At 40.0% G+C, this 26,281-nt stretch overlaps 2 protein-coding genes across 2 annotated transcripts; both read right to left on the bottom strand.

Moving 5' to 3' along the window:
• Positions 1 to 1,108: 1,108 nt before the first annotated feature.
• Positions 1,109 to 1,780, bottom strand: LOC149151226 (uncharacterized). Its single transcript, XM_089443097.1, has one exon. It carries the CDS (start codon positions 1,778 to 1,780, stop codon positions 1,109 to 1,111), a length of 672 nt encoding a protein of 223 aa, XP_089299223.1.
• A 2,489-nt stretch (positions 1,781 to 4,269) lies between these two features.
• Positions 4,270 to 4,701, bottom strand: LOC149151225 (uncharacterized). Its single transcript, XM_089443096.1, has one exon. The coding sequence runs from the start codon at positions 4,699 to 4,701 to the stop codon at positions 4,270 to 4,272; it is 432 nt and encodes a 143-aa protein (XP_089299222.1).
• Positions 4,702 to 26,281: the final 21,580 nt, after the last annotated feature.

Raw genomic sequence — 26,281 nt, 5'->3', positions numbered from 1 at the left:
TATGATTTCCGTTAATGTGCAAGACAAATCCACCGCCACACCCTGTTTGATTCGATGCACCATCGAAAAAAGCCCAAGGGATTGTTCTGTCAATCTCAGGCATAGGCTGTATAACACGGGTTCTGGTTGGGGTCGGTTCTGGAAGTTCCTGGTATGCTGCTATGACTGCTATTTCAATGTGGCTTCCCGAGAAAGGTTTATCTTCGAAAATGGCTCTGTTTCGAGCAAGCCATGCATACCAAATGGCCACAGGGGGGAGGTTTAATAGTTTGGATTCCGGGTGGCTACGGGCCCATGAGCACCAAGCCTCCTGTAGGTCAGCGCCGCTCCAATCTCTCGTAATTCCCAACTGTTGACAGATATTCCTCCAAATGCTTTGAAACGTCGGGCAAAACAAGAATATGTGGTCTGTGTATTCAGATGCATTTTTGCAGAATATGCACCATGAGGGTCCCTGGATGGCTCTGCGGGTTAACTGTTCACCGGTAGGAACGATACCATGAAGCGCACACCAGAAGAAAAGCTTAGATCGAGGAGTGGCCCTTAACTTCCAAATGGAGTGCCACCAAGGGTGAACCTGATCCGGAGATCTGTAAGCAATGAGGGCACAGTAGCCTTGTTTTGGGACATATGTACCATGGTCGGCTGGGCACCAGATCAATTCATCAGGCCCTTGCTTAATACGAATATGGGATTCAGATAGTGCCATGATGTATTGATCCCATTCCTGGTGCCATTGGTTAGGTAGATCCAAAGAGTGGGCAGTTTTCCACGCCTGTGAAAAAATATCAGTGTGAGGTGGATCAACGATCTGTGCAAAATGTAGTATCCCCCGGCCTTGTAAATAATCTATAATCTCCTGGTTTAATATATGTCTACCTCCACTGTTGCTCCAAGGGTCCAGGCCAATCCTGCCTGTCATTTCATCATTGATTCGCCATGCCAAGTTGTCCCGAATGAGAGGGAGGGAGTCAATCAAGGCCTTCCATACAGATGAGCCCCCCTTCGAAGACCAGGATGGAAGACGTGCCCAGTCCATCATATTTTGAGGCCAGATGTATTTGTGGTATGTGACATGAGTCCACAGATTTTGTCTAGTGAGCAAGATCTATCCCATCTTGGCAGCAAGTGCTTTAGCGAAGTCAGGGAGCTCCTTGAGGCCCCATCCACCCCACTTCTTAGGTAATGATATTTTCTTCCAGCTGATCCAAGCAAATGTACGTTTCTCCTGATTCCCATTCCAAAGATAACGGTTACAAAGCTGCTGTATCCTCCCCAGGATAGTCCTAGGAATCCATGCTAGTGCCATCCAGAAGACTGGGGTAGCTTCTAGCACTGATTTTATGAGCACTAGTCTGCCAGCTCTAGATAGATATCTGTGGCTCCAACCCAGTAGCCTCTTTTCAAGTTTGGCAATCAACCAGGCCCAATCAGCAATCCTTTGGCATGAGGGTTTCAGATTGAAACCGAGGTATTTTAGACCTCTATCCAAAGAGTGCACCAAGAAGGGAAAAGCCTGTAGTGCAATCCTGGTCTCTTGGACAGAGGTGCGAGCACATGTGATGGTGGATTTCGATTGGTTAGGCATCATACCTGTGGCCGCAGAAAATCTTTGCAAGATTTTCAAGAAGTTCCGGGAGTCTCTGACACTTCCATCAAGAAGAATAAGAACATCATCTACAAATAGTAGATGTGTAAGATAGCACAAATCTGATATCCCAAGCCCACCAATATCCCCATTCCTCTTTGCAGCTTCCGTGAGACGACTGAGTCCTTCCATAACTAAGAGAAATAGTAGTGGTGATAGTGGGCATCCCTGTCGCAGACCTCTCTCAGAGTGAAAAAAAGAGGATGTCGAGCCATTGATGAGAACACTGAACGAGGGAGAAGTGATACAAGCCATAATCCATGTAATATAGGAGTGTGGAAACCCCAGATGGATCAGAATCATCTTAAGATAGAGCCAACTGACCCGATCGAAAGCTTTGGAGAGGTCAATTTTGAGAAGGATGGCTTTCAGATTTTTGGACCAAATGGAATGAAGGGCCTCTTGGGCGAGTCCAATGGCCTCATGTATCTGACGAGAGTCTAGGAACGCAAATTGCTGGGGAGCAATAGCCCTGGAGAGGATAGGTCTGAGTCGATTTGCTATGGTCTTGGAGATGATTTTATACAAGAAGTTGCAAAGCGATATGGGTCGGTAATCATCAAAGGATTCAGGGGAATCAGATTTGGGGATGAGGGCGATGAATGTGGAGTTAATAGCATGATAAATAGATCCAGATGTACGACTCTCCTCCACCACCCTCAGCAGATCCTATCCCAGCACCTCATAGAAAGCAAGATAGAATTCAATTGTCCATCCATCTGGGCCGGGACTTTTGTCTTTCTTGAACCACTTCATAACCCCTTCAAGTTTATCAGCTGTTACAGGCCCAGTGAGATCCGCCACATCATCATCCTCCACAAATCTAGGGAAGTGGTTAGCTACATGGATGATGTCCAGGAGTCCGACTTCCCTTGGACTCTTGTATAAATTCCTGAAGTGGGTGGTGCCGAGGTGTGCAAGCTTATGAAAGTTGTCTGTAGACTCACCATTTGGGAAGGGAAGTTTCCATATAGTATTAGACACCTTCCTGCTCTTAGCATAGCTATGGAAAAACTTTGTGTTATCATCCCCTGCTTGAATCCATAGAGCTCTGCTTCTCAGCCGGATAGACTCCTCCCTCTCTTTGAGGATCCTGTCTTTTTGTCCTTCCAGGTTAATAAGTCTGCTCTTTTCAGCCAATGAGGTGAAACCCAAACCCCGATCGTCTGTAAGGTTACAGATATCGGCTTCTATTTGGGTAAGCTGCAAATTTTCCCTTTCGAGCTTTTCCTTGGCCCACAGGATGGAGAGATGCTTTAGCTCTGCAAGATTTCTGCAGAAACTCCTAGCAAAAGATTCATCATCATTGATGGGGTGGGCTGTCCAGTAATCCTGCACCAGCTTGATATACGAGGGATCCTTCAGCCAGGTATGATTGAATTTGAAAGGAGCTTTGGGCTTCTTAGTAGGCCCCTGAATCTCAAGATAAATGGGGTTATGGTCCGATTGCCCCCCCGATCCAACCCATTGATGATACAGATGGACACGCTGGATGAGAGACCCTTTAAGAAGGAATCTGTCAAGTCTACGAGCCAGAGCAGCTTCCCCTATTCTTCTATTCCTCCAGGTGGGGAGGGGACGCTGCATTGGGACATCTATATAGTTAGATTGCTCAAGGAGGTTGAACATGAAATCTGTGATGGGGTCAATATGGCCATCCGAACCCCATGATTCCCTGAAGCCTAACGAGAAGTTTAGGTCACCTCCCAATATGATATGATCTTCGCTCAACATGGGGAGATGAAGAAGGTTCTGCCAGAAAGCTTCTCGCTGGGAACACGGAGCATAGATATTGACAATTCTAAGGTCCAAGCCAAGGTCGGCCGAGAAGATGTCCAGTCCAATAAAGCCAGCCCCCCCCCAGCTAGCAGATACTTTAATGGTTCGGGGGTTTATGCCAATGGCTATTCCCCCAGATCGACCAATGGCATCATTAGCAGAGATAATCCATCCAGGGATCAGAGACAACAGAATAAGGGAACATTGATCAGCTGAACAGAGCGTTTCTTGAAGCATGATAATGTCACAGGGCTCTGATTCGATGAGCCTCTTCAAGGCTAGTTTCTTGGAGGAACTAGCCAGTCCTCTACAATTAAATGAGAGGCACTTCATGGGGGGACACCTCTCGGGGTGTGCCCTGCTCTAAGGACCCCATCTATGGTCGATTGTCTGCCAGAGACTACCTCGGCCCCAGCAATCTTAATGGCTTTAGATAGGTGAGATTTCCTCCCCCTGGTGCACGTCCCCCCCCCTTCTGAAACAACAATGCCCAACCCAGATGACTTAATAGGGGGGTCCTTAGCAGGTTTCCGAGGACGAAGGAAGTATGGGTGCGGAGGGGAGGATGGAAACGGGGTAGGGCAATCCGAGAGGGGATGAGTGGTGGTGATAGGATCCACAGAGGTAGAGGGAGCAGTTCTGAGGGGGCAATGAATCATTGATACAGGAGATGAGGGTTCAATCACATCAATCGATGAAAGAACATGAGAAACAGAGATCTCGGAGGACATACCCGCTTCAGCCGCCGAACGAGCACGTGTGATAGGAGGCGATGAACGCTCGATACCAGAAGCTTCCATGAATGCTGAAGTCACGGGGGAGGGGCCAGCAGAAGGAGGCCTCTAAGGATTTGGTGAAGCCATCCTGGATGAGGTCGGGGTGTGCCTCGGGGTATCGTCCGCTTTCTTGTTGAGAGGGCAGTCTTTGGCAAGATGTCCAACTTTATGACATCTTCTGCAGCGAAAGGGGACTCCTTCGTAGTCCAAGAGCTGTACCCTGATGCATCTGCCCCATTGCAGCGTAACTTGCTCCTCAAGACCTTCTCGGGTATCCAGGTGAACCAAAATCCGAGCCAGTGATCGGCTTCCAGATTCCACAAATGTGCGATCATAGTCTAAATAAGTCCCGAGAGCATTGCCGACCTGTATAAACACTTCTTCGGCCCAGAAGGGAAGGGGGAGACCTGGAAGGCGAACCCAAATCGGCCCCGCACCAAGCTGTTCCTTTTCTGGTTCGAAGAGAGGGTTCCAGCGCTTAAGAAGAACAGGGGCCATTTCAATATGCCAATAGCGCCCCAGAACCAAATCAGTCTGACTCTCCTTGGAAAATTTGAGAGAGAACTAGCCTCTGGGAAGGACGTGGACCTCAGGAAGATCAAACAATACACCGCCCCAAATCTCCTTGACCCACGATATGAGCCGCTGACGCGAATACGTTCTGCCCCTGACGTGCCCTACCAGAACCGTGTTCGCAATGTCCATATATTCCCCCAACGGCTTCGATTCGTCAAATTTAATTGATATATCCCTAGATGTCGCACGCACACAGTGAACCTTCCTCTTACCAGATCGAGGGGCCGATGGATGATCAACCAGAGGGTTGGTGATGCCTTCTCTCGCAGGGGGCGGAGCAGGTCGAGTAGAGACCGCGGGGGTTTCAAAACATCCTGAACGGCGCGACCCAGGTGCAGATGGGAAAGAAGAAGGGTTAACAGACGGCGGGGGGATAGGAACCGAGAGTAGAGGCGGAGCAGATGGTTCGAAAAAGGGAGATGGGGGAGTGTTAGAGGCCAAAAACTGTAAGGACCCAGGCGAGAGTGGCGGGACCTCGAAGGGCAGCGGCGCAGACGGATAAACTCCGGCGGAGGTAGGGCTGTTCCGGTAAACAAAGGGCACTTCAGATGAGAGGTGAGAATGGAACCCGGGACCAGCTGATGAGGAAGATGGTAAAAACTGCGAACGGGGACCAAAACAGGGCTGACCAAAGATTACCTTATCCGGCGATGGGTCCGCCGAATAATCCACCGCATCCAGCTCAGGGGCATCCATAACTGACACGATAACCGCACCGACAGAGACAGACAAGGTAGCTACGGGATTGCTGCAGCAGGTTCCAGACTAGTGACCGCGACGAAGAGTAGGCTAACCAGGCAGGTATCGTGCCCTAGGTCGATGGTACGCCGGTTAACCTAGCCCAAACCCTTGCGCGTACGGTCCATCCTCCCGCACTCTTACAAAGACCACTATTGTTATTATTGTCTACCATTGACTTGGAAGAATGGAGTGAGGATTTCTTCAAATAGGAGATAAATTCTTGACCTTTAAATATTGAGCTCAAAGATTCAGGGCTTGATGACAAATTAAGCCTTAGATGACTTGAAACATAGAAGGCTTTTACCTCCTAATAGTGTTATCCGCTATTTCTAAGAGTTATTCTTTTGCGATAGTTTTTAACTATATAAAGACTTAAAGGGTTTTAAGATCCATTTGAATCACGCCTTCCCACTAAAAAGGCTTTTGGACCACCAAAAGTTGGTTTTTAAGCATCAATTAAGTGATGATACAACTTCTTCACTTGTCCAATCTCTATCCATCTTGCACTGCTTGGTTTTGAACCCTTGAGTCTGATTCTTAGGTACTCAACATCCCCTCTGCATGTAGTTCTCACCTTCTTGTCCAAAACTGTATCTTCCTGCAACTCATTGAGATATTTAGGCAACATATCATCAATAGAAGGCAACTGACTTTGCTCTTCGAGATCTTTAATCAATGAAGGTTCAAACAGTCTCAAGTTCTCTGCATTAACTACTGAATAGATATGCATGTAATCTGGAAAATCAAGTCGAAAAGCATTCTCACCAATTTTTTCATATATATTTAAAGGCCCATACCTTATTGGCTTCAGCTTCTTACCTTCACCTTGCATTTTGTCTTTGTTGATGTACAACCAGACTTGATCAGCAACTTGGAAGCTATGCTCAATTCGATGCTTATCATGCCTTGCCTTGTACTTAGCCTGGCTTCTTTCCAGTTGTTCCTACACTGCCTAGTGAATTTCTTGGATTTGTTCAATGAACTTGGTTGCTTTGTCCACATCACTGTGTCCATCAACTACTATGTCTTTACTAAAGACAAAATCCAAGGGAGACCTTCGTGTAAAACCAAAACAAGTCTCAAAAGGAGATCTTTGTGTAGCAGAGTGTTTAACACGGTTGTAAGCATGTTGCACATAACAAAAATGTTCATCCCAAAGCTTAGGATGCTTGCTGCAATAGTCCTTGAGCAACTGGATCACTGTCCTGTTAACCACCTCTGTTTGGCCATCTGTTTGTGGATGAAATGTTGTGCTCTTTTTCAATCTAGTGTCCATCAACTCCCATAGACTTGACCAAAACTTCCCAACAAATCGGGAATCTCGATCAGAGACAATAGAAGCGGGTAATCCAAAATGAACCCATACATGCTGAAAGAAAAACTTTGTTGTTTGTTTAGCTGTAACTTTCTTGTTACAAGGTATTAAAATACACATTTTGCTAAACCTCTCCACAATAACATATAAATAATCATGACCTTTTCTAGATTTTGGCAATCCCCCAACAAATTCCATGGAAACACTTTCCCAAGGATGAGAAGGAACTGGAAGTGGAGTGTACAAGCCTAGTTTTCTATCTCTGGGCTTGCTTTTAGCACACATGGTACACCCTTTAATATATTTAAAAATTGTTTCATGCATTCTTGGTCAATAACAAAATCTTTGCAGTTGTGCAACTATTTTACTTACACCAAAATGACCTGATATTAGAGAAGTATGTGCTTCTCGGATTATGTTAACTCTTTCAGTTTGAGGAATGCATAACTTTCCCAAATGATATAAGGGTTGGGCCTTAACATGATAATCCAATTCTTCTACTTGTTTTCCATGACTTAAAGTTGCATATACATCTTTAAAATCTACATCTTAAGCATATTGTTCAATGTAGCTTTCATGCAATACTAGTTATGCTTAAATATAGTAGATGCGTTTATGATTGGTCTGGATAACATATCTGCAACTTTATTGTGTATGTATTTCTTATATCTGATGACAAGATGAAATTTTTGTAGAAAACCCATCCACCTATCGTGTCTTGATTGCTGCAATTTAGTTTGTGAGTGCAAATATTGAAGTGGTTGATGACCAGTATGTATAACTGTTTCTTTTCCCATAAGTAATGTTTCCACTTTTTCACACTCTGCACTAATGCATACAATTCTTTATCATATGTGGGATAATTAACTACTACAGAATTAAATGTCTTAGAATGATAACATATGGTTTTACCATGTTGCATCAACACTGCTCCCATGGCATAGTCAATGGCATCCGTTTCAATCTAAAATGGTCTTTGAAGATCTGGAAAAGCTAGTACTGGTGTTGTACTAATTTTTTCTTTCAAGGTGTTGAAGGCTTTCTGCTGTTTGCCTCCCCACTGAAACACCTTGTTCAATCCTGTCAAAGCATGTAAGGGAGCTGCAATCAAGGAAAGAAATAAACTTTCTCCAATATTGTGCTGCTCCTAGGAAGCTCCTAACTTCTGTAGTAGATTTGGGTTTAGGTCAGTTCACAATGACTTCAACCTTAGAGGGATCTATCTTCAATTCACCACCCCCTACAATATGACCCAAATAAATTAAAGATGTTTTTCCAAATTCACATTTTGATAAATTAACATAGAGATTTTCTCTTTTCAAAACATCTACAGTGTGCTTTACATGCTTCAAATGTTCTTCCCATGTTTGACTGAAAACAAGAATGTCATCTAAATGTACAATTACAAAATCATTAATCAAGGGTCTGAGTACATCATTCATAACTCTCATAAAAGTGACAGGAGCATTAGTTAATCCAAAAGAAATAACCAGCCATTCATACAACCCTTGCTTTGTTTTGAAAGTAGTCTTCCATGCATCTTGTTCTTCTACTCTGACTTGATGATAGCCACTACACAAGTCCAACTTGGAAAAGTAAACTGCTTCTTTCAACTGATCTAATAGATCACCTATGTGAGGAAGAGGATAACAATTCTTGATCGTTATTTTATTTAGTGCTCTGTAATCAATGCACATCCTCCATGAACCATCTTTCGTTCTCACTAACACAATTGGAGATCCACATGGTTATGTGCTTGGATTTATGAACCCTTTATCGAGCAGCTCCTATACCTGCTTCTTGATCTCTGCATTTTCTAAAGCGGATAACCTGTACATTCCGATGTTAGGCAATGGAGCATCTTGCTGCAAATGAATATCATGTACTATTTCCCTTTTGGGTGGCAGACCTTTAGGTTCTTGAAATAAGATATCATATTCTGAAACAACTTTTTCTAAATCAGCTTTCTATTTAGCATCACAACCTTCAAATACATTGGTTTTATCAGGGGTCTTTTCCTTTACAACCATTAGTAAAAATTGCTTGCATGAATTTACAATTCTTTTCATCTGCCCTGAGTTTATGAGAGTGTAGTTATTTTTGAGCTGATGAGCTCTTACAATATATTCTATTCCATCTTTTGTGAGTTGATACTTATTTTCAGTTCTATAGAAAATGGATTTTCTATCATACAAGTAAGGACTTCCTAAAACAATACCACATATATCCAGGGGAACTATATCTAACTCAACCTCATCTACAAAAGTTGACCCAATAGCAAACCTAAGTTTACATTGTCTAGTCACTTGTAGCTTTGCTTTATCACATACCCAACCTAATGGACATGGCTTCTTGTGAGGCGTGGTTAGTAGTCCCAACTTCTTTACAATTGCTTCAGAAATCAAGTTTACTTGTGATCCACTATCAAATAAAGTATCAATATTTGGATGCTTGGAAATAACTCTAATATGAAAAAGCTAATGTATTTTCCTCTCATTTTCTTCATTATCAATAGATTGTGTAGAATTCCTAGTACATGCTTCAGAATTTTTACCTTTTATACCTGTGGCTGTGACTGTTGTTTCATCACCTGAGTCTGACCCCGAATCTTTCTGAATTGCAGCAGTAGTCTTCTTCTTCTTACCACCAAACTTCTTGGGTTTCAGCTCCTTATGAAAAGACCAACAATGTTCATCATCATGTCCATCCTTCTTGTAGTGAGTGCATGGAGGTTTGTCTTTCTGTATAGTGTTTTCCTTCCTCTCTTTCCATTTCTACTTCTTATTTTCCTTGTTCTTGCTTGCAGTGGGTTTTGATGATCCCCCAATCTCTGGGTTTACATTCTTGCCTCTAGCCTCTAGATTTGTATCCTGAACTGATACCTCATCTATGCTAGTATGGTTAAAAATGAGAATGGTGTGCCTCAAATAACTATGTAGACCACCTATATACTTCAACAAAGTTTCAGGTGAGTCTAGAGAAATGCCTAGAATTAAAGCTCTTTTTCTAAATTCCTGAGTATAGCTTTGTACACTTTGCCCCTTTAATTGGCAAAGAGTTTGCCAGCTCATCAATGCTTGCTGCATATAAGCTAGTGGATAGAATTGTTTTTTAATGGCAGAAACAATTTCACTCCAGGTAGAAAGAATTTTACCATTCTTCTTCAAATCAGCTTGTGTCCTGCCTTCCCACCACACTAGGGTAGTGCCTCCAAGGCGAAGGTTGGCCTGCTGAATCTTTCTCCTTTCTGAATCGATGTTCTACACCCTGCAATATACATCAATCTTTCTAATCTAGTTATCTAGATTTTCTGCATTTAATTCTCCATCATATATTGGAAAATCAAATTTTACATCTAATTTAATCAAAGATGTTTTCTTCTTTTTATTTTTAGGGCTAGAAGGAGGTGTTGATGGAGAAGGCTCTTCCATTTTCCCTTTGCCTTCTGAATGACCATCTAGAAGAGGTTCCTCTATTCTTTTGTCTTGTTTGGATGTTGAAGTACTTTCACCTCGACCTTTCTTAAATTCTCGGTACATCTCTTCCACCATGGCTCTCATGGTCTTGAAATTGTCCATGAACTAAGAGTCTAATTCTGATGAGACTTGTTCTACCATTTTCCTCCTAGGATAGATTCTTCCAATTTCTGGGTTAGCCTCAACCAGTTCTCCTTCTCCTAATTTGAGCTTTGACCTAGTTAGCATTCAACAATCCAACACAAGCTTGTCTAACCTTAGCAAACCTAAAGCTTTGATACCACTTGATCTGATAATGAGATCTTAGACAATTATTAAGGTATTACAGACTCATGTGCATGGACTTGCCTATATTAATTAGTGCAATGGATCGATAAGATTGCGAATAACATAGACAATGAAGCAGTTAAAGAAACATAATAGACACACATAACAAAGCAAGATAATCAAGGAGTTCACCCAACACTCCTGGTCTACGTCTCCTAGTCCAGCCTTCAGCGGTGACCTCTCTATTATGTCTTTGAAAATAGAGTTTTACAAAAGTGAGCTCAATTTGAGTCTCACACAACAGATACAAAACAACAAGGCTTTACTTGGATCTCCCAAGTATTTCTGAGTACACAGACTCTCCTCACTGACTCTCTGTCTCTGTTTACTCTTTGTCTTAGCACTTCTTGCCTATGTCTTCTATCTTCTGTGGCTTTAAAGCCAATCGGTGTTGTTTGTTCGTTTCCTCTTCTCAGTCTCTCTAGCTCCCAGCCTCTGTCCGCTCGAATTCCCTTTTGAGCATTAGCAATCATTGTTAAACACCTTCAGGGATGGTGGCCACTTGTTCTGTAATGGAATAGTCCATCGATGCCTTTGAAATCCCAAAAATGGTCGTTCTCTATTTACATAGAGAAATACACATAAAACTGTGAAAATCTACCAATCTGTTGTTGATCAGATTTGAAATAGTATAAATTCCGCCTTATAACTCCTATTGGGTCTGCCTTTATGTCACTTATCGCATCTCCACCGTTGATCTGAGAGATCTTGATCCAACGACTGAGGTTCATTTCGAGCGGCTCAAGCGTACAGGGGTTAATCGCCCGAAAAGGTTGGTTTTCTCTCTCGAGCTCCTAGACATGTGGCAGCTAGTGTATGGGCTCAAGCGGAGCCCGGCCAAAACCACTTACTACCTACGACCTGCCTCAAATCCCGCTTGTTTTGGATCTCAAAAAACATATACCTAAATGTATAAACCCTTTCGGGTTTGGTTTATCGCTTTATTGGCGTTTTCTTTGGTTTTTCGTTCATTTAACAAAAATGTGATTTACATTGAAAAATCCCTTTTACTGGATTTGAAATATTATCAAATTTCACTGATAATCCTAACGGGTCTGTTTTCATCGCATTGACGCTTTGTTCTTTCTATTTCGTTTATTTAACGAAAAACACGAAATACAAAGGAAAACCCTGTTTTCTGGAACTCAAAATATATATGCTTCCATTTATAATCTCGTCGGGTCCGGCTATCTCAATCACATGTATCGGCCCCTCTCCTTTGTGTTGCTCCGATGCGATATTGTGATGTGATTGATCGCAATCGCATATCACATAGACCTCGGGCCATTTATGAGTGCTCCCCTATGGTTTGCTAACGATCTGCGCGCTTGATCGATGGTCCTCGTTGACCGTGTTGATCGCTATCGCAATAAGTCTCTGGTAGCCTCTGCTGATTGCAATATGCCGATCGGATCTGGACCGTTGATCAGCGAGATCCGACGACTCTTGTGCAAAGTAGTTTTAAACCGCTAATACTCTATTTTTCCACTATTTCTTCATGTTTTTCACTCCTGATAGTATTATCTGCTATTTCTAAGAGTTCTTCTTTTGTACTAGTTTTTAACTATATGAAGACTTAGAGGGTTTTAGGATCCATTTGGATCATAAGATAAAAGTACCATATAGGATAAGTTCTGCTCATGTGTTTCAGCAATATTGACCTAATTCCAATCAATCCAACATCATCTAACAGTACAAAAGTTCAATTTTAATAGAGCATGCCAGATATTCAAAATAAAATAGATCATGTTCCATTCATTCCATCAGAACCTCCTCAAAGGTACAAAAGTACATGTTTTGAAGAGTGTTTTTGATAAAATTTCTGGACCCCTCTCTAAATGCATGAGAGGGGTTTAAATACTAAACTATAGGTCCTAAAATAGATTATTACAAAAAATAGTTGAGGAGGTTTAAATGACCTTCCTTAGATTATGCTAAATAAAACTAAAATAGAAATAAAACAAAGTGACTAACTCCTTTGCATTCGATCCTTAAGATCGCAAATATCTATCATTGACCTGAGCTACATCGGTTTGCCAATCGCAAATTTCAAATGCCCAGTAAATATAACACCCATCAGTGTTAGCACCATTTTTTTTGTGGAGGTAGTTAAGCATCGCAAGGTCATCCACTGGTTGTATGGTTTGACTAAGAATTGCCAGTATGCTTCCCAGTTCATCTTGCTCATTTTCTTGATCACCTCCTCCCTTTCCTTTGCCGCTTGTCTCCACTGTTGCTCTAGTTGTTTCACATTTGGAAGAAATATTGGTATAGATTCTGCAACCAACTTGGCGCCATGTAGATTTTCATTAATGGCTTCAATGATGTTGTTTGCTGCTGCTGCCACGACCGTTATTGCCCTTTCTGCCTGCTTGAGTCGAGAATCCTAGTCTATAAATAGAATTTCTTTATGCGATTCCTCCAGTTTTGGAAAATCAACCTTCCTCCCATCTTCTAATTCTTGCCAAGTGATAAAGTCAGAAATCCTTTTATGGATTTCATCATACTCAAGCCTCATGTCAACGATTTGGCTTGTTAGCTTATCACTGGTATCACAATAAGGACTTATTTGCGAGATTTTCTGGCATAGAAATTTATTTTGTTGCATTAGTTGGGAGTTAAGGCTAAGTGATTCTTTTACGAACTGATCGATTTGTGGACTGTCTTTATACTTATCTGTCATAGTTTGTATCCATGCATATATTTTTGCTAGGCTGGCTTGATGTTTTATTTGTATCTGTTCAAACTCCTACTGAAGCTTGGCTACTTGTAATTCTGCCTGTTGGTTACATTTTTCCTGCTCTAATTGTTGTTCCAACAACAGAATATTTTTTCCTTTTCTCTTAGCAGCATTTGGAATTTTGTCACTTTATCAATATTTATCGTGGCATAGTCCTGCAAATTTCGATAGTCTTGTGAGGTTCTCAGATGAGTCCATGGGCGAATCTTTCCAAACAATGTCCAATGGTTCATTGTCTTGAGTGGTAATAGTTGCAACATCTAAATTTATTTTCTTCCTCTGCCTTTTGACGACAAATTTGTGGGTAGGGCTATAAAGCACATATAATAGAGGAATTTCCTCAATTCTCAAAATAATTTCTGAAGTGGGGGTGGCAGGAATGAGCTCCACATCCTGAGTGCTTACAGTTTTCTCCACTGTAATTTCTTGAGTTGATTTGTGTTGTGGAGTCTGTATCTCAGATGTTTGTTCCTCTATATGGAGCTTCTTATTAAAATGATCCCATTCTTTTTCTAAATCAATAACTGGGGGTTTTTCTGACTAAGTGGAAGTAGAGTGAATTTCAACTTGTTTCTTTGCCGAGGTTTGCTCAACTGTTTTCTCTATAGTCTCGGTTGTGTCCCTTTTGGACTCTTTGTTTTTATTGCCCCCATTTTGAGACTACTGCTCTGAGTGCTCTGACTCACGAGTAGACTTCTCCTAGGACTCTGCTTCAGAATCTTCTTTGGAATTTCCTCTAGAGCTTTCCTTTAAGCTTACACTGGGAGTTGGCTCCCTTATTGGTTCAATCTATAGTAGGTCCAATGGGAACTTTAATATCTCCTTTCCCTATATTCACAGAAGGCTTCAAGACCATCTAGGGAAAAAAGTAGTGATGCCATATGCGTCACTTCTGAAAATGTCTCCTTTTGTAGGAAGAGGTCATCGAAGACATCTTTCTCATGGGTGAATGGTTTCACTTTCACCATAGTAGTGAAGTATTTGGAGATGCCTTTTGGGTCATACTGTCTTCCTGGGAATGTAGTCAATTTCATAGATTTCATAATCTCTTCTTTTTTGCATGCATGTCCAAAATCGTGTAGTGAAAATGCACCACATTGTAATGGAAATGTAGGCCAAATGGCCTTTTTCTATTCTTTCAATCCTTTGTTCAACCCACCTTCCCCGGTTGTTTGGCAGGCTATCTACTTAGCCATTAACTTGTCGTGGACATAGTATGGTAGGACATTGCGATGACGCAATGTCTCCTCCCCAAACCATTTGGCTACAGGTAAGATATCTACTTCAGCTTCTCTAGAAAACTTAGGGGCATTTCTGTTGTAGACTTGTTTATGGATAGGCAGCATAACTCCTTGAAATTTTTTGTAAAAATGGGGGTGAAACTGAGACTCCCACATACTCTTATGATATATATGGATAGGAAGTGGGTCTTGCACAGTCCACTTCCATCCCATGATAGGAAATTTGGAGCCAAAACAGATTGCGTCCATTATATAGGCACTCATGAAAAATGGAGGATAAACCCTTGAATAGATACTCCTCTTTATCCTATACTCCATAATAGATTTTGCCAAATTATCAGATAAAATTTGGGTCCAATTCATTATTTTTGCGTTTATGGCTGCATCTATTAATGACATCCATTCTAGGGAAAATTTGGTACTACATAGCATGGCTGCTACAAAAATATGAGGGGGAGAGATAGATATTGTAGAATACATACCCATCTTATCCTTTTTTATCTTGCCTTCATTTTCTGTCTAGGTTTGCATGACGTCTGCTAGGTCTTCATTATACTTAGCAAATTTCTCGAGGAACTGTTTATTGTAGAGATTTTGTGGCTCTGGTAGATTGTACATAAGTCACAGGTTGTCTGGTGAAAAATATCCCATAACCTCTTGCCTACTATTCTTGAATTCTCTGTCTGAGACGTCCACCTGATCAATTATCCACTTAACCATATCTGTATATGGAATTATCTTCAGTCTTGCAGCTATGCAGTGCAGAAATGAGCATGTTGTCTCGAAGAAGGAGGCATCGAAGGAAACATGACCATCGGTTGTGGCCTTTGTTACCAGAGGTCTTGGTTTCTCCTCTTCTAATAAATCATACATGGCCTCCCATGTTGAGGTTCCTCCATCTTTGTTGCATGTAGTATCAGAGAATAGAGGGATCATTTCTGATTTTTCAGATGCAACTACCTTTCCCCTCTTTTCCATTGCTCCCAATGACTCTTGCTGTGGATTGTTCCTAAAAATGGAGCAAAGAAAAATTTATCAGATAGACATAAGTAAGAATTATCATAAGAATGAATCATACATATAACCTTGAAAAGGTGACAAGAAAGGAGATTTTATTAAACACAAAGAGAAGATATCGTATCACGTCGAACGGATTTTCAAACGTAAATTCCATTAACCCGTGCTAAATTTCCACTAATGGTTCCTTATCCCTAGCTTTATTATGTTGGCATTATGATACAAGTGTTGTCCTTGATGGCAACTAACTCAGAGGCAGGTACAAGTGATGGAAACTCAATCAGAGGACAGATCTTAGTACAGCAGGACAAGAAAGAGATATACGCAGGTTCATTAAGGAAAATCAGCGTATACACGCAGGTTGGCTTCAGTAAAGCGCGTACATGTGAAAACGTACCTTTGGTCCGTGGCGGTTAGTCCTTGGAAGCTGTGCCTATGGTTTTGGACCATGGTGTCTCGATGGTCGTGTCGATCCCTAGTTTTGAAGTTGATGGTATTGTGTTACTATGGTTTTGGACCGTGGTATTGTGAAGGACCTAAGGCTATATAAGGAGAAGATCATTAGGCAAAGAGGGTGTGAAGAAAGGTGTGTCTGACGAAGTGAGAAGATCTGGTATTGCTGGTTATCTGTTCGGGACGCTTGGCAAGGGTCGGATCTGACAGCGAAGGTATAAGTAATTATTTCTAGATCTGCACGCAGGTTGCCTTTGGAGAAAGCGCGTATGCACGCGGTTTTGGTATAGCGAAGTAGCGTATGCATAATAAGATTTGATATTTCAGGTTGCTGTTGATTCTGGTGTTTATTGCAGAGTTCTGGGCTCTGGTTTGTGTTCTGTGTTCTTGATGACAGGGTTTCAGTGATTCAGTATTGGGTGATCTAGAGAATTATGATGCAAGTATAAGTTGATGATTGTATTGCAGCAGTGTTTGTTTTGTACTCATGGATCCAGTCTGAAAATTGATGAAACGTGGTCCCTGTAGGAAAGAAGGTTGTAGCCTTCTGTAGGGTCAGCACCTACATACTAGTAAATGGATCGGCTAGTACAAGAGCTGAGGGGGTTGTAGCTCCCTTCCAGAAGTAGTTGGAAAACGAGAGAGGGTTGTAGCCCTCTGCAGGTTGTAGCCTGCGTACTGGTAAAGGACTGCACCAGTACATTGTAAAAGAAGTTTCTTATTAAAGAAGAAAGAGACGAATTGCAGCAGGTGGTTTTCACCCACATTGGGTTTCCACCTTATATCATGGTGTTCATGTGTGTGGCTTTTATGTGATGATCTGTTCTATTATACTGCACCTGTTTACTGTCAATGTGGTTAATAATGTTCTGATGCATTTACTGAAGATAAGCTAACTGAATCATAAGATTTCTGGATATACGCTAGTTGCTTTAGACACAGTAGCGTGTACACGCGGGTTCACTTAACTGAAGTAGCGTATATGTTTCTGAGCATGAAATTTGAAAAGTTTTATTGATCTGATAATACTAATTCACCCCCCCCCCCTCTCAGTATTATTTCCAACAATCGGTATCAGAGCAGGTCCTTCAGAGGAAGCTTGATCACTTGAAGGAAAAGATCCATCAGAATGGCTAATCCAGAAAGAGAGGCACACATCAGGCCACCAGTCTTTGATGGGAACAATTTTACCCACTGGAAGATAAGAACCACTGCATATCTACAATCACTTGGAGCAGAAGTTTGGGGAATCGTAGAAGGAGGATACAAATTCCCATCAGCAACTCCTACAGATCCAGCAGAGAAAAAGCAATATGAGCTCAATGCCAAAGCTGTTACTGTCCTATTGAGTAGTTTGACACAATCAGAATTTATGAAGATCATGCATTTCAAATTAGCTAAGGAAATATGGGACAAAATCGTTACAAGCTACGAAGGAGATGATCAGGTAAAAAGAGCAAAGCTTCAAACTCTCAGAATCCGGTATGAAACTCTTAAGATGCATAGTAGTGAAAGCATAACTAATTATTTCCTGCGTATGGATGAGATTGTAAATTGTATGAGGGATATGGGTGAAGAATTTGAGGAAGTTGTCTTAGTTGAAAAGGTTTTGAGATCTCTGTCTGCTAAATTTGATTCTAAAGTATCTGCCATAGAAGAAAAGGAGAATGTGCAGAAAATCACCATGTCACAGCTTCACGGGATCTTAACTGCTTTTGAAATGCGACAAGAGGTACCATCAGAAGCCGCATTCGAAGCATCAGAGGAAGAAGATGAGGTAAATTTTGTCAAGAATCTTGAACGGGGAACTAGACGGTTCAAAGGTAAGCTACCTTTCAAATGTTTTCTATGTGGTAGAGTTGGTCACTATGCTGCTAGATGCCCTCATAACAAAGGAAAGATATCTGAAGAAGATGGTAGAAGCTATTATACCCATATTAAAAGTTCATTCAATGATAGTGAAGATATTAGAAGTCTCATGGCACATGAAAAGAAGAATGCTTCATCCAATAATAGTGAAGATATTAGAAGTCTCATGGCACATGAACAGAAGAATGCAGAAACTGAAGAAGTTACCAAATTAAATGAACAATTGGAGACAGAAACCAAGGTAAGGGAGCAATTGCAGGATATAGTAAAGGATCAGAGCATAACTATTCAGAGACTTGAATCAAAGATCCTCTCTCTAAAAGAAGATCTTAAAAAATCAAGAGAACAGAACAAAGAAGCTCTTAAAGATCAAGAACATGAAGTGATCAAACTAAAGCGACAAGTGGAAGAAGGAAGAAAAGTTGAAGAAGACCTAAGGAATCAGTATCTGGAAAAGGAAGAAAAACATCAAGTTGAGGTAAATATCTTGAAAGGTAAATTAGAAGAAAAGGATAAGCTTTTACGATTTCAAGATAGTACTAAAGTCTTGGATGATATTCTTAATAGTCAAAGGTCTCCTGCTATCAAAACTGGTCTTGGTTTTCATGAATATGTTGAAGGTGAATCTAGTTCACAAGGTGAGGCAAGAAACTCTAATGAGAAATCTGAAATGCTGAACAAGGAACAACCAAGGAAAGAAATTCCTCAAGGAAGATCCTTTACTCCTAACTATGGAAGTGATAGAAGATTATTTCCTCCTCTGAATAATGTTGAATGTTATGTATGTCATAATCTTGGACATGTTGCAGCCAGATGTAGAAGTAGAATGGTTCAAGACCATTACAAAAGATCATCGCATCCCAGGTATTTCAGAGGATATTGCTTTGCCTGCAATGAATATGGACACAAAGCAATTGATTGCAATAGAAGGAACGTGAAATATGTAAGATGTTATACATGCAACAAATATGGGCATAAAGCAAGGGAATGCAGGAGCAGATTTCAAAATTCAAAACAAGAGGACCATACATCATCACAGTTCCAGGAATTGAAGAAGACAAAATTAGAGACAGAAAGGTGTGGCATAACTCAGTCAGCTGACACAACAGACACAGGGGAATCTGAAAGTGATGAATTTCAGTATTCCATCTTGCATACGCTGATATAATGAAGACAAGTCGCGTATATACGCGAGTTACAGGCTGCAAAGTCGCGTATATGTAGAAAGGGCAGCAGAACAGACCCAGGAAATGTTTCAGTCATGGTTGGCTCAAGCTCAGGGGGAGCATAAAGGGCAGCAGAACAGACTCAGGAAATGGTCATGGTTGGCTCACGCTCAGGGGGAGCATATACTTCAAATAATTCATTGTTGGCATTATGGTTAGAAGTTGCTGATGAAACTAAATGATACATCTTGTTGTTTGATCAAAGGAATGGTATTGCAGGCTTATGCGTATGGTACAGATCATATATGATAAATGATAGTTATTGCTGGTCTTAGAACCTGCATCTGCTCACGGGGAGCATGGATGGATTGATACAACTTGGCATATACAAAGGGGAGCCAAATCAGAAACTTCAGCATGTACTCAGGGGGAGTATGGACAGCAGAAGGTATACCAAAGAGGAGAATATCTTGGTCCGCCCTTTGCCCTTGATGTCAAAGGGGGAGAGTGACTTGGTGTGGTGGTTGCCATCAAGTCCAAAGGGGGAGATTGTTGGCATTATGATACAAGTGTTTTCCTTGATGGCAACTCACTCAGAGGCAGGTACAAGTGATGGCAACTCAATCAGAGGACAGATCTTAGTACAACAGGACAAGAAAGAGATATACGCAGGTTCATTAAGGAAAATCAGCGTATACACGCAGGTTGGCTTCAGTAAAAGCGCGTACATGTGAAAACGTACCTTTGGTCCGTGGCGGTTAGTCCTTGGAAGTTGTGCCTATGGTTTTGGACCATGGTGTCTCGATGGTCGTGTCGATCCCTAGTTTTGAAGTTGATGGTATTGTGTTACTATGGTTTTGGACCGTGGTATTGTGAAGGGCCTAAGGCTATATAAGGAGAAGATCATTAGGCAAAGAGGGTGTGAAGAAAGGTGTGTCTGATGAAGTGAGAAGATCTGGTATTGCTGGTTATCTGTTCGGGACGCTTGGCAAGGGTCGGATCTGACAGCGAAGGTATAAGTAATTATTTCTAGATCTGCACGCGGGTTGCCTTTGGAGAAAGCACGTATACACGCGGTTTTGGTATAGCGAAGTAGCGTATGCATAATAAGATTTGATATTTCAGGTTGCTGTTGATTCTGGTGTTTGTTCCAAAGTTCTGGGCTCTGGTTTGTGTTCTGTGTTCTTGATGACAAGGTTTCAGTGATTCAGTATTGGGTGATCTAGAGAATTATGATGCAAGTATAAGTTGATGATAGTATTGCAGCAGTGTTTGTTTTGTACTCATGGATCCAGTCTGAAAATTGATGAAACGTGGTCCCTGTAGGAAAGAAGGTTGTAGCCTTCTGTAGGGTCAGCACCTACGTACTAGTAAATGGATCGGCTAGTACAAGAGATGAGGGGGTTGTAGCTCCCTTCCAGAAGTAGTTGGAAAACGAGAGAGGGTTGTAGCCCTCTGCAGGTTTCTAGCCTGCGTACTGGTAAAGGACTGCACCAGTACATTGTAAAAGAAGTTTCTTATTAAAGAAGAAAGAGACGAATTGCAGCAGGTGGTTTTCACCCACATTGGGTTTCCACCTTATATCATGGTGTTCATGTGTGTGGCTTTTATGTGATGATCTGTTCTGTTATACTGCACCTGTTTACTGCCAATGTGGTTAATAATGTTCTGATGCATTTACTGAAGATAAGCTAACTGAATCATAAGATTTCTGGATATACGCTAGTTGCTTTAGACACAGTAGCGTGTACACGCGGGTTCACTTAACTGAAGTAGCGTATATGTTTCTGAGCATGAAATTTGAAAAGTTTTATTGATCTGATAATACTGATTCACCCCCCCTCTCAGTATTATTTCCAACATATTGCTCATAAATGTTTTGCATTGTAAGTCGAGAAAGAAACTTATTAGGGTGGCAAGCTTTTAAACAGCGAAAATGTCAATTTTGCGATTGCGATGCAATATCACAAATCGTATCATTGCATTTCTTGTGTGCGCTTTCTTTAACATTCCTTTGGTTTCTACAGGATGCGAAATGCGGGATGTTCTTTATTGTTTTCAAAGCATAGCTTGTTCGATAGGATTTCCTTTATAAAGTATTTATTAATTGCGCGGCGGACTTGAGTGTTTTTTATATCATAGCTGGCAATTGGGTCCGAGCTTCTAACGCATTTTGCAATATCACATGGTTGGTAAGGTTTCAGACCTTTCCTAAGGGTTTCCAATGTGATGCAATAAGGGTGACCGTGTCATTGCAATATCGCATATCACATGGTTAAAGTTACTTTATGAGGGTGCACCATTTGTAAGTGGCAATATGCGATGCGGGCCTTATTTTAATATGAAATGCCTTAGGACTTAGTTCAAATGAAAAATCCTAATAGTTTCGAGGTTTAGCGAGGTAATCCCTTTTGATTGTTTTTCATGAGTTTTGGTTGTTAACAGGGCTTTTGACACATTTGATCGTGCGATATGCGAAAAGACGAGTATTTTCTAGCATTTCAAAGGGTTTATCTTGATATCTTGCTTTATTCCAAAAATAAAAAGAAAATGCCTAAATGCTAAATTTATTATTTGCAAGGATTTTTTAAGGGTCCCCATTTATTAATAGAATATTAGCTATTATTTTATCAAAATGGGGGGGTTTTTTAATAGCACTACAATTGGTGATTCACTGGAAGAACCAGTTATCTCTGATAGTTTTTTGAAATTTCTAAAAACTTCCAAAATAAAGGTAGTTTAGAAAATAAAAATACATGAAATATAAGATAAGTAACATTACTTTGAATAATAAAAACAACATCTACCTAACTATCATCCTTTTGATCATCCTTTTCAATATGAAAGTTGCTTTGTCTACATCAGTCATTACTTGGTTTTAAAGATAAAAACAGGGGGACTCTCACAAATCAACTTTTAGGTGTACTCAGTTGTCATAGGTAGAGCCTCTGTTGCCAGCAGGCATCCATAGCCTCGACAGGGTTACCTTTTAACCAGCAATGATTCAATATCCCATCTAGATAAGAATGCAATCTTTAAAGATAAGTTTAGATTTATATACTTGTTATTCTTTTCATTCTTTTCTAAACAATTCTCTTTTCTATAAATTTTTTATTTTACTCCTTAAAGGCCATTGTCTTGGTTTGGTGACCAAAATTGACAATGCCATTCATTGGTTGTAACGTAACTGAACAAGTTGGCATTTGATGAGACCCCTTGTCTTTTGATTGATACAATCTCAAGTCATTACCCTGTTTTTATATGCAGTATTGGTAATGTCAGCTAGTTATTTCCCTATGATCATGGTAAAATGGCTCTTAATGAGACCTCTTATCCTTTAAGTTTAAGCATATTTTAGAATTACACTCTAAAAAAAGAAATCTTACTAGATGGGGAGAATCATTGAATCCTTAAGAGTTTCCGAATGACAATTGTAGAGTTAAAGATGCTTTTCTGTAGAGAGAATTTGCTTTGTTACAGATACTTTTCTTGACTGATGGTAGAGCAAATGTTTCTTTATAAAGTTGAGGTTTAGAAAATGACAAATAATTTCGGCAGAGAACAAGCAATTTCAGAGTAATAGAACTTAACCCATGTTTCAAATGTGAAAGTCATCTTCTTAACAATCTCTACTTATACAAGCAAAAAGTCAAAATATAAAAGAGACTATTATTTGTAAAGCCAAAAGTAAATGCTATTCAACTTTTGTTTTTTCTAAAAAGTAAAAGCAATAATATACAAGGAATAGAAAAGATTATCTTCTATGAAAAATATTTCTTGAGGATCTTCCCATTAACAGGTAGAGATTCTCTCTTGCTTGATAAATTTTGCAATAAAAATGTTGATCGGCCTATTTGTTCCACAATCTGAAACGGGCCAAGCCACATTCGTTGGAACTTGGTATGCTTAACTTTTTCCTCTTGTGCTTTACCCCATTTCAATATCAGGTCTCCAAGCTGAAAGGATTTTGAACTTACAGAATTTGCATCAAAGGAATCTTTGACTAACTGTTGATGATGTGCGTGTGTAATTTTGGCCTTTTCCCTTTCTTCTTCAAGTTTAAGGATTTGTAATTGTCTCACTTTCATAAAAGTGGAAGAAGTTTCTTCAATAAATTGAACTAGGACTAGAGAGGGAATAGCTACAATTATAGGGAGGACAAGTTCTTTCCCATAGACCAAATTAAAAGGAGAAGTGCCTATTGATGCCTTCTGTGTTATTCAATTTTCCCATAGAGAAAATATTAAAGATTTATGCTAGTTTTTCTAACTTTGATCAACGGTTCGTTTAATAATCCTTATGAGATTTTTGTTTGTAGATTCGACTAAGCCATTTCCTTGTGGATAATAGTTAGTAGAGTATTTGAGTTTAAAACCTTTTTTAAGAGCAAATCCTGTCATAGCGTTGCCTGAAAAATAAGATGCATTATCAAACATGGGTAGATGGCAGACCAAATATGGTAATAATAAACTAATCATTGAATTCAATGATGTTTTTAGAATTGGCTACCTTAAGTGGAATTGCTTCCACACATTTTGTGGAGTAATCAATTGTTGTAAGGATGCATCAATGTTGCTTAGAGGAGTGAGGAACGATCTCACATATTATGTCCAGTCTCCATTGTTCAAATGGTTGTTCAATGTTGACTGGTTGCAATGGTAATGCGGGATTCCTCTGTCTCCCAACAGTTGTTTGACAAACCTTACATCTCCTTACATAATTGTGTGTATCTTTAAATAAGGTTGGATAATAATAGCTAGCATGCAGGATTTTATGTGTGGTTGTTTCCCCTCCAAAATTTTCACCAGTTGGTTCATCATGGAGTTGCTGCAAAAACTTTTCTGCCTCAGATCTTCCAAGACATCTAAGCAAGACAAAATCATAATTTATTCTAAACAACACATTATTGATTATTTGGTATTGTCTTGCTTTTAGCCTCAAAGCCCTCTTTCTTTTGTACCTTAGTTGTGTAGTGGCACACCCATTTCTTAAATAAAAGATGATATCAGCATATGTTGATTCAGCGTCATTAAGGCTTACCTCGTATACTTGTATATCATCACCTGAATCTTGTAGTGTTGATAAGTTGGATGCTCCTGCTAACATTATTGAAAAACCTTGACTTTTTACGATTTTAGTTGGTCTGATTTCAATGTCATATTCTTGCAGTGCTGTTACCCAATTTTCCCTCTTCTCACCTACATCCATTTGTATTAATATATTTCTCACTGTTGAGAATGGGACTACTACCTTGGTGTGGGTTTTGAGGAGAAAGGGTCTGAAATGATTTATTGATTTGAAAATAGAAAAAGATTGTTTTTCAACATCTGAATAGTTCAATTCAGCCCCCTGTAGATTGGAGCTAAAGAAAGAAATTGGTGCTTCGGCTTTATCATCATTGACCTGTGTTAATATAGCTACATATGATTTCTCGAAAGCAAAAATATATAAAATGAAATGATTAGAAAAATTCGGAGTTTCTAAAGAGGGAGCATTTATGATTTCTTGTTTAATCAGATTAAAGGCTTCATGCTCTATATGTCCCCATTTAAAAAGATATTTTTTCTTAATCATGGATTGTAGAGGTAGAATAATTTGTGAAAATTCAGGGACAAATCTTTTGACAAAATTTATCTAACCTAGGAAAGATTGCATAGATTTTTTGTTATGAGGTAAAGGAATTTCAAAAATTTCTCTTATTCTATGAGGGTAAATGTGAATCCCTACTTTGGATACAATGAATCCAAGGAGTTTTCTTTCACTTAACACAAATAAAGATTTCTTGGGATTAAGTGAAATTCCATACCTTTGATAATGCTCAAAGATTTTGTTTTAAATCTTTCAGATGATTACTGCGCTTTTTAGAGTATACAGTTATATCATCTAAATAGATTACCACTGATTTGTTTACCAAACCTTTGAAAGCTATGTCCATGGCTCTTTGAAATGTTGCACCAACATTGATTAATCCAAATGCCATCTTCTGATAGGCGTAGGTGCCCCATTTGGTTCTAAATGTAGTCTTTAGCCGGTCATCTGGATGTACTAGAATTTAATTATAACTTGAAAATCCATCCAGGAAAGACATTAGTTCTGAGCCTACAACTGATTGCAATATCTGTTCCATAGGAGGCAACGGAAAGTTGTCCTTCTGACAAGATTTGTTGAGATTGCGGAAGTATATACATATTTGAATATCACCATTCTTTTTTCTGAATGGGACAAGGTTGGAGACCCACCTAGAATGTATGACAAAGAAAATAATCTTGGCTTTCAGCAGTTTATTCAATTCAGATTTTATTTTATTTTCTAAATTGGGATCGATCTTTCTCAATTTTTGTTGCATAGGATTTTCATCAAATGTCACGGGGATGGTATGTTGAATTATAGAAGTGGCGTATGTTTTAAGATCTTCATAGTTCCACGCAAAAACATTCTTATATTTCTTCAACAAATGTATGAAGGCTGATTTTTCATCTGACATAAGACCAAGGCCTAGATTGATATTTTGAGGTTTAAGTTTAGTTCCAAGGTTAACTAATTCAAACCTCAAAGTTGAACTCTGAAGTTTTGAGTTGGTGGTGTTAGAGTCGGTCCTTACAGCCCTCCGTCAAAGATCTTTTCGCTTTTGCATATCATTTTTAGGTGTCTCGCTCGTTCCACTTCGTTGCATTTCGCTAGGGGCATGCCATTGACTGACGAGGGGGTCTGGTTGTCTTGTGTTTCCTCATGCTTGTCCCTGCAGGGTTAGTCAAAAATTTCTCAAAAATCACCGAAGTACATGATCATTACATTCATCGTCATAAAAGATTAGTTTCATTAAAAAAGTCTTTAGTCCTAGAGTCTAGGGTTGTCAGTCCTTTGCATACACATAATAAAAGCCTGCAGGCCATGAGGTTGGTTTCAAAACATTCTCATTTAATATTTTTCTTAGAAAGCATTTAAAACATTTTTAGTCCAAAACTCTGTTTTGGAACTAAAAATTGTTATTGTAAATAATTGTATTTGTTTTATCTCAAAAAGCTTCAAAGCAAGCCTCTGATCTTTTCCAAAGCCAAAATGTCGGATCCCTGCAAAAATCAACAAAATATTATTAGTCCAAACCTCAGAAAAAGCAAGAGAAAGTCAAAAAGCAGTATTGTATTAAAAGACCAAAG

The sequence above is a fragment of the Pinus tabuliformis genome, chromosome 9, assembly GCF_031772625.1.
Source record: "Pinus tabuliformis cultivar Carrire ecotype Pingquan chromosome 9, CPIR1, whole genome shotgun sequence".
Classification (NCBI taxonomy): Eukaryota; Viridiplantae; Streptophyta; class Pinopsida; order Pinales; family Pinaceae; genus Pinus; species Pinus tabuliformis.
Note: the sequence above shows the minus strand (reverse complement) of the source record. Positions and strands in the feature narration are given on the sequence as shown.